We start from the raw sequence: 9381 nt of genomic DNA, 5'->3' as shown, positions 1-9381 counted from the left end.
ACAGTTTCCCTTCCCTCTGAGGGTACCTGGGAGGCATCTGGGCCTGAGGACCTTGGGTGTGACTCTGGCGTAATGAACTTCAGTCGGTTGGGGTGCTTGGGGCAGTTGGCCTTCACATGCCCCAGCTCATTACATTTAAAACATCGCCCAGCTGACTGGTCACTGGGCCGAGGTGGGTTGCTGGAGACTGGTGAGGTGGGACAATAAGGTGTCTGGGGCTTTCCTTGGGTTGTAGGTGGGGCCTTGGGTTGCCCCCGGTGATAGGGTTTGGTTTCGGTTTGCCCCCTCTGATATTCGCTCCAACTGCTAGTAGTTTTTTTCTTTTCTGCCACTTCCACCCATTTGGCTCCAATCTCCCCGGCCTTGGTTACAGTTTTGGGCCTCCCATCTAGGATGTACCTTTCTATTTCCTCAGGAACCCCCTCTAAGAACTGCTCCATTTGCATTAGGAAGGACAAATCTTCCAGAGATTTAGCACTTACTCCTGATAGCCAGGCATCCCAATTCTTTCCAATATGGTAGGCATGTCAGGTAAATAACACATCTGGTTTCCACTTTAGGGCTCTGAACTGCCGACGGGCATGCTCGGGTGTCTGCCCCATTCTGATTCTGGCATTGTTTTAAAAAAAGTTCATAACTGTTCATGTGTTCTTTAGGCATTTCAGCTGCCTCCTCTGCTAAGGGTCCACTGAGCTGCGGCCTCAGCTCTACCATGTACTGGTCTGTAGAAATGCTGTACCCATGGCAGACCCTTTCGAAATTTTCTAAGAAGACCTCAGAATCATCGCCTGCCTTGTAGGTGGGGAATTTTCTGGGATGTGAAGCGGTACCTGGAGAGGGGTTGCTAGGGTTGGCTGGTAAATCCTGCTTAGCCCTTGCTAACTCCAGTTCATGCTTTCTCTCTCTTTCCCTCTCCTCCATCTCTTTTTCTTTCTCCTCCATAGCTCTCTTGTGGGCAGTTTCCTCCCTGGCTTTTTCTGCATTAATTTCTAATTGTTTTAGTTCTATCCGTCTCTTATGTTCGTTTTCTTTCTCTGTTGCTTCCAGTTCAGCCAGTTCTAGTTTGTTAGTTACTTCACTGGCAGTCATTTTCCTGCTTTCCTGTGCTGGGCCACACCCCTCTGCAGTTCACTGAAACTGGGATGCACTCAGCTCAGGGCTGCTTAGTTAACAGAGACTTTCTAACTAGCTATATGTGAGGGAGAAAGAAAAAAAACAACAATTCAGCTTGTAAATGTCTTTTGCTGGCTGCTTGCTCACAGCTTGAAACCTGCTCTTAACAAAGACCCTTGTTAAAAAAAACTTAACACCTCTGCCTTCCGGCTGCTTTCTAAGCAGCTAGAAAGAAGAAAAAAAATCTTGCTGGCTTTTGGTTTAAAATTATGCCACCGCTCTGCCACCATGTCAAGGTTCCTTTCCCACTCTGAACTTTAGGGTACAGATGTGGGGACCTGCATGAACACCTCTAAGGTTAACTACCAGCTTAGATCTGGTTTTGCTGCCACCACTCCCAAGTACTAACTCCCTTCCCTGGATAGTCTTGAGAGATTTCTTCACCAAGCTCCTGGTGAACACTAATCCAACCCCTTGGATCTTATCACAAGGAGAATTTAACCATCCCCCCCTCCTTTCCCCCACCAATTCCTGGTGAGTCCAGATCCAATCCCCTTGGATCTTAAAACAAGGAAAAATCAATCAGGTTCTTAAAAAGAAGGGCTTTTAATTAAAGAAAGAAAGGTAAAAATCATCTCTGTAAAATCAGGATGGAAATAACTTTACAGGGTAATCAGATTCATAGATCCCAGAGGAACCCCCTCTAGCCTTGGGTTCACAGTTACAGCAAACAGAGGTAAATCCTCTTAGCAAAAAGGAACATTTACAAGTTGAGAAAACAAAGTTAAACCTAACCCGCCTGGCCTGGCTGTTACTAACAAGTTTGAAATATGAGAGACTGGTGCAGAAAGATTTGGAGAGCTTGGATTGATGTCTGATCCCTCTTAATCCCAAGAGTGAATCACCCCCAAAAACAAAGATCACAAACAAAAGCCTCCCCCTATCAAGATTTGAAAGTATCTTGTCCCCTTATTGGTCCTTTGGGTCAGGTTCCAGCCAGGTTACCTGAGCTTCTTAACCCTTTACTGGTAAAAGGATTTTGGTGTCTCTGGCCAGGAGGGATTTTATAGTATTGTATACAGGAGGGCTGTTACCCTTCCCTTTATAGTTATGACAACTCCCAAACAAAGAAATAAGATATTTGCACTGATAACAAATTTTTCCGATAGGCATGGTAAAACAAATGTTTCTTGAGAACGTATTGGAGTTTGATTTTAGGCTATTTTCTTTGTATATTTTGACAGGTGATGGTGACAATTTGTGTTTTAACCGTTATCAAAATTTAACTTCTTCAGTCTCAGCATTTACAATCATTAAATAATGATTGCTGCCCCCAGACCATTTCCCGCAACTGTGAAAATTTAAATTGATGAAAATATTTAAAAATATTTTTTATATTATCCCTCAAAATTATAAAAAAAAAAAAATCAAATTCAGCCAACCCTACATACAAAAGAAGCGTCTTCATTAAGAATTTTAGCTCCTGGCCTGTGCCGCCTAATTTCACCGCTAGGGGTCACTTTAAGAGAGAGCAGCTTCTACACGGCCCTACCCACTAGAATTAAAATTTTGTTCATTGAAAGAGATAAAAAAAACCCCTCCGAAGAATGAGGTCTCCAGTTTGTTTTATTGAACACAACAATATAAAGGGGAATCGAATCCGTTTGGGAGCCCAGGGCCCCTGGGAGGGGAGAGCGGCTGCAGAGAGGGGCAGAAGCAGGCTGCCGGGGTGGTGTTGAGTGCGACGTGCCCTTTCATGGCATGGAGATCAGATGAGGAGCTTCTGCAGCAGGAGCCCAGCGAGGGCTGGGATGAGGAGCCCGACTGGTCCCGGAGCTGGGCCGGGTGCTTTGCATTTGACCACAGATAGAGCTGCACTGACTCCTTCGAGGGTCCCCGAAATCCCTTTAAAGCGGGCACAAGCTGTCTCACTAGCGCAGCCCTTCATGGTGGTCACTGTGGAAGTCCCACCTGGGGGGTGGGAGGGGGAAGCAGGTGACTGGTGTGAGAGGCGTAGCTCCACTCCTCAAGCTGGACTAGGACAAGGCCCTCCCCTCCTCAGCTCTGCTCCTCAGAGCCCTGCCTAGTCCCCCCCCAGGCTCCATCTCCCCATCTGCTCTGCTCCTCCAGCCTGTTCGGCCCTGGGTGGCCTCCCCCTTCTCCTCTCCTCTGATACAGACTCACGGTGTGTCCTAGAGCCAGTGATTGGCAGTGATATAGAGCCCACTGACGATACCCAGCCTGGATCAGGACCTTAATACCCCCACCGTTCACCTAGCAAAGCAGCAGCTCAGTCTGGTGGCAGTAGTGGGATTATAAGAGGTTTTAATGGGGAATTAAGGCACCATGATGGGACTCCACAAAGCTAAGTTCAATTCCCCGCTCAACCCCAGCCTTCCTGTGTGACCTGGTGCAAGCCACCTCATCATGCTGTGCCTCAGTTTCTCCCACTGTAAAACAAGGAGAATGCACCTTCTTTTGCCTGCTTAGCTCGAAAGCTCTTTGGGTCAAGGACTGTCACTATGAAGTTGTTCGATGCCTGGCACAACAGAGGTCTCTGATCTCGGTTCAGAGTCTGTGCAGCGCCTGGCACCCCTGGGGCTCCCAATACTAAGCCAGTCCCTACCACAAAGAGTGTACAGATTAAACTCTAAATAGGCAAAAGGTGGGAGGGGAAATGGAGGCAAAGAGAGGGAAAGACACTGGCTCCAGGTCACACAAGAGGTGGCACTGGGAAGAGGACCCTGGTTTCTGATCTCCAGCCAATATCTTTACCCAGCAGAACCCACCACAGCATCCTCTCGTAGAGCAGGAATTGGGAACAGATGTGAGACCTGGGGGTCTGGAGGCCTGTACTGAACAATGTGCCAGCCAGGGTTGGACTCTGGCAACAACAAGTGGTAAGTGGTTTCCCTGAGGCATCTCTAGGAAGAAAGCAAATTCCCCAAGCCCGGTTACTCCAAAACCAGCCTTGCAAAGCTACATCATGAGGAGAGGCGCCTTTGTCTGCTGATCCCCTGGGACACAAGGCTAAGAACAAAGGTCTCAGTTGTACAAAGGAACGACTGAGCTAGTCATCAGGGCTCTAGTGTTGAGACTATTATCAACTTGTAACAAGAATGAAAACCAAGCTGTGTGGGTTGACCCTAGCAGACCCCACTTCTGGATTTGAGGTGACCTTTCCAGCCTGCAGGTTCTGTCATTGTTTTCAATCTGTGGTTTCTCCATAACACTCTCTCCTTCACAATAAGGGTGCTGGCTTAGGACGCGCTGTGGGGTAGCTCACAGCCGTGGGCTATGACGTTGTTCAACCCCCCTGCGGAGGCTGCGTAGCGCACACGCTGGCCCCTTAGGCAGTCTGGCTTGCTGGGGCTATCACAGTGTCAGCAGGGGTCTGTGCAGCCTTAAAGAACCCCCCAGTCAGCAAGGAGAGACAAGTGGATGTCCACTCAAGGGAAGTGAGAGTCGAGGAGCCAGAAGCTTAGAGCTGGTGCCCTTGAGATCACGGCGGGGGAACACAAACTTGCCCTGAACTGTGACCGAAATAAACAACAAAGGAAAAATAAACGCAAAGTAAATGAATGGAAGTTACCAAATGTTACGGTCCCGGCAACCTCGATACATTGGGTATCTGACCCAGTACACTGTATGGTCTCTTCATTGCACTGAGCATACAACACAGAGATGCAGGCTGGGCAGCGCTGGCCGTTGGGTTTGGGGTCAGCTGGGGGCACTGGGAAGAAGCAGAGCAAACGCAGTCAGCTCGGGGCACGAGCCCCAGGAGGCGTCGGGGCAGGGGGAGCAGCTGGGGGCTGCACAGCTCAGCCCTGGGTGCCCCCTGCAGGGGGAGCTGTAGCTCCGGGGACGTCGGGGGCAGCAGGGGCGGGGGAGGGGTTTGCAGCAGGGACCCCTGGACCCCGCCCTGGGTGGGGCCAGCTGGGTTCACACCTGGGGGCAGCCTAGAGCCCCGCCCACTAAACTCCACCCTGCCAGGGACTCTGTGTTATTCCATGGGGTGCCCCCTGCAGGGCAGGAGGACCAGGCTCAGGAAGTTAACATGAGGCAGCTTCCAGGCAGCAGGAGGTGCAGGGGATGGGGAGACGTACCTGTAACTGTGGTTGTTCGGCAGGCGTCTCCCATGCAACACGCGATGCTCGACCTTATTGCCACTCCGTTCCCAAAGTTCATAGTGACGGGGCCAGCGGTGCAATGGCTGGATGTTGCACAGCCCTTGATAATGATCTGTTGCTTCATTCCCACTGCACATGAGGAGAAGAAGGAGATTTATTCCCCTTCCACTCCCACCCCATAGCTGCCCTCTGCACAACAGCCGCCATGGGACATTATCCTCACTCTGCTCTTCGGAAAACTGAGGCACAGAGGGGAGGAAAAGAAATTCTGAAGAAACACAAATAGGAAATTGCAGAGCTATTTCTTGTAGTTTATAACCTGTCACTTAAACCAATCTCTGGACCAGATGACTGGAGGATAGATAATGTGATGCCAATTTTTAAAAAAGACTCCACAGGCTATCCTGGTAATTACAGGCTTCTAACATCAGTACCAGGAAAACTGATTGAAAGTATAAAGTACAGAATCAGCTAATATGCTGGGGAAGGGTCAACATGGCTTTTATAAAGGGAAATCACGCCTCACCAATCTACTAGAATTCTCTGAGGGGGTCACCAAGCATGTGGACAAGGGAGATCCAGTGGACATAGTGTACTTGGACTTTCAGAAAGCCTTTGACCAGGTCCCTCACCAAAGGCTCTTAAACAAAGTGAGCTGTCATGGGATAAGAGGGATGGTCTCTCATGGATCAGTAACTGGGTAAAAGACAGAATACAAAGGACAGGAATAAATGTCAGTTTTCACAGCAGAGGGAAATAAATAACAGGGTCCCACAAAGCAATGTAGGCACCTAACTTCCACCTTAGACACCGAAATCCAACATTTCGATCCCCAAGCTCCGACTTCAGCTGCTGCCTGACCCTGTAGGAGCCTGAATTCCTTAAATCCCAGAATTTCTCATGGTGGGTAACCACACAGCTGCCTAAATCCTTACATCCAGCACCCAGCTCATGGCTAAGCCCTGGTGAGACCTCACAGTAGGCGTTCCCCTGCCTATCTCAGCTCTGGGACCTGATCCAGTGGACAGCCTCTGAGATGGGCCACATGGTTGGGCCCCTGACAAAACACAGCCGCAGGAGGTGCTATTTGTCATGCCCCTCGCCCTGCCTTATGCCCAACAGTCCAATGTTCAGAGTGCAACCCAGTGTGTGGCGCAGTCAGGGTCCTGTTCACGTCCCAGTGTTTATAGGCTTGGGAGAGTCAGTTTTTCTCCGTACATGTTGGTAAAAGTTGATTTCACCAAACACCCACAAACCAACCCAATATTCCCATCAATGATGATTGAAATGTACAGATTGGCCAAGTAGCAAAAATGCTGCTTGAGAGCGTGTCAGAGTTGGATTGAAGGCTATTTCCTTGGTATAATTGGATATGTGATGTTGAGAATTGGTGGTTTAAAGGTTAGAAAGTTTTGCCTTTTTAAATTCCATTATCTATTGCCATAAAATCATTATTGTCTGAACCCACCCCGCCCACTGGCCATCATTTCCTGCAACTGTGAAAATTTCAATGGATTAAAAAATGCTTAAAAATCAACATTGTCAAAATGAGAACAAGGTAAAACTCAGATTCTGCCAAGCAGAAATATTTAACCTGAATGGAGTGGCTGCAAGAAGAGGGCTCCAGGGAGACCCGCTCCATAGTCCAGTGGAAGGGGGGGCATTTGAAGCTGGTTCTTCCATGTCCCAGCTGAGCACCCCAGCTGCTGAGGTCTCAAGGCAGCCCCTCCTCCTCTGCTGTCATTTGCAAGGAAGGACTCACCTGGTTTAGATGCTGGACTCCCGGCAAGAAGTTCCCAGCTGTGGATCCCAAGCACATCTGGGCACCTCCATGCAGCCCAGACTTAGATGCTGAACACTCAGGGGAGGAGGCTTGGGCCACACCCCTCTCCTCAGCATTTCCTATTGGCTGGCTTAGGCGGGCGCCCGCTTGGCGTTCCAGCTGTTGTGGATCCCATCCTCAGGCACCTCCCTCTCCCCAAGCATCATGGCGGCAGCCTGGGTCCCTGACTCGTGGTCCATGGAGACCACTAGGGGTTCGTCATCGCAATGCTGAGCCAAAGGCCCCATTGGGGAGCTAGCCACAGGGTCTGGCATAGAACCCAGGCGTCCTGGCTCCTTAACCACTGCTCAGACCCACCCACCCTACTCCCTTCCCAGAGCTGGGACTAGGATAGAACCCAGGCGTCCTGGGTCCCCAACCTGTTCCCTGGCCCAGATTGGTTAAGATCCATCTCACCTACCCAATGTGGATTCACTCAGAGAGATGCTACAAGTGTCTGCCCCAACAGCGCAGGTCTGAAGGTCGCCCGTGCAGCTGGCTCCTGGTCCAGAGCAAACCTCACACTGCAGACAGGCCCCTGGAGGCGGAGAGAGAACATAAGCCACCTGGATTTGTCCCTCCCTCACCTTCCTCTGGGTCTGATCCACACCAATTGGGGATCTGGCCCCCTTGACAGCAATGCAGCTACAATGACAGACCCCAGCTGGTGATCAGACAGAAACCCATTTCCTAAAGTCTTGTGACTCTAGCGGAAGATCCTCTTTCAAAAGAGTCCTTGTTTATTGGAGAAGTCAGAACATGGGACTCATAGGAAAAGAACCTACCCACCTCTATCCAGGAGAGCAATGAGGATGCAGATAGAGAAAGAAGCCTTCATAGTGATGGGGACACAGTAGATCGACACTGGGGTCTCTGATGCAGCCAAATCTGTGGCTGGCGGATTTATCACAGACGGGCTGAAATGAGATCAGAAGAGAGATTGCACATGCATCAGCCAGTCGTCAGGTGGAACCTCAGAGCCATTTGGCAAAGTTCTAGGGTCGTCACACCTCTGACCCACCTTCGTGACACCCACACAGAGAAGGTCGATACAAATATCAAACACTCCTGCTGGAAGGTTTCAGTGTAACATAATTTTACTTCTGACACTCCAGAATAATAACACATAAGAACGAAAAAACAAAGACAAAGCAGGCTGCTCCCTAAACAGAGGGAGACAAAGCAGGTTGCTCTCCTGGGCAGAGATGTTAACTCACTCACCTTGTTCTAGGCTGGTTCTTCCCAGAGTGCCTCTGGTCCCATACTTCCCTGTAGATCAGCCAACTTCCTTCACCCACTCACTCTTAAAGCGATAGCTTGCAACAACCTTTGGCTTTCTGCAAAGCTCCTCCCAATCATAAACTAATTTTAACAGCCAAGGGGTTCCGGGCTCCAGACAAGGGCAAATCTTCAACCCTCCTCCAGAACCAAATTTATTTCTGTGTCCCCCTTCCCCAAGATCAGGGCCTGGGGCGCCTGCATCATCACCCCGGACTCCCTAGGGACGGAGGAACTGTACTGACCCTTCCACCCCACTGAGGGGGGTTTTGCTCCCCACACCACATAGCAGTGGTACTGCCTCAACCCGCTTGGGGTCACTCACTTTGCCACAGACCATCAGGCAGCCATAGACTGAAGGGAGAAATTCCCCCTCCCTGCTGGCAGCAGCTACCTCTGTCCTCTCCCCCTCCCCATCTCCCCACTGCTGTGCACTGCACTGGGAAACTTCCCCCCCCCCAAAGGAGAGTGTCACAGCATTGCCAGTGCTCTGCAACTACCTCAGTTTCCCCTCTTTCAGCAGGGGGCTCAGCCGCCTCCCTGCTCTGTTATGTCCCGTGTTGTCTGGGAAGGGGGGAGGGGAGAGAGCTGATTCCCCTGCTCTCAGCTGAAGGAGTCCAGGACTTTACCCAGGAGTCAGCGAGATTCGGATCTCCTGTAAGGCAACAGGTGGCTGTCGCACCCCAGACAGGAATCTGTTTGCACATACTGGGAAGAGAACTGGGGCGTAACCGTGTTTCCACTTGGTGCAACTGACCCGGCCCCACTGCTGTTTCTCTCCTTTAGCTGCCCCACTGGCATGCTGGCTTCCGCCTTCATTTCCATCCTTATTGGGGCTGCCAGTTTTACTTGGACGTATTCCTGGAGCTGTCATTACATGACACAATCTCTAATTAAAGTTTAATCTTTAATTTCTGGGGACTGCAGGACAATCCTGGAGGGTTGGCAACCCTAATCCTTATGGGGGGTGGGATTGGGAGCCCGAACTCCTGGGTTCTATTCCCGGCTTTGGGAGGGGAGTGGGATCTAGTGATTGTT

General features: G+C 50.3%; 1 protein-coding gene across 1 annotated transcript; it reads right to left on the bottom strand.

The window, feature by feature from the left end:
* Positions 1–2881: 2881 nt before the first annotated feature.
* On the bottom strand, positions 2882–9168 carry LOC127038348 (phospholipase A2 inhibitor gamma subunit B-like). Its single transcript, XM_050930933.1, has 6 exons — positions 9101–9168; positions 7855–7982; positions 7487–7603; positions 5220–5372; positions 4706–4846; positions 2882–3084 (listed from the first exon to the last, which is right to left on the bottom strand). The coding sequence occupies exons 1-6, from the start codon at positions 9166–9168 to the stop codon at positions 2882–2884; spliced, it is 810 nt and encodes a 269-aa protein (XP_050786890.1).
* Positions 9169–9381: the final 213 nt, after the last annotated feature.

This window comes from Gopherus flavomarginatus, chromosome 20, assembly GCF_025201925.1.
Source record: "Gopherus flavomarginatus isolate rGopFla2 chromosome 20, rGopFla2.mat.asm, whole genome shotgun sequence".
NCBI classification, from domain to species: domain Eukaryota; kingdom Metazoa; phylum Chordata; order Testudines; family Testudinidae; genus Gopherus; species Gopherus flavomarginatus.
Note: the sequence above shows the minus strand (reverse complement) of the source record. Positions and strands in the feature narration are given on the sequence as shown.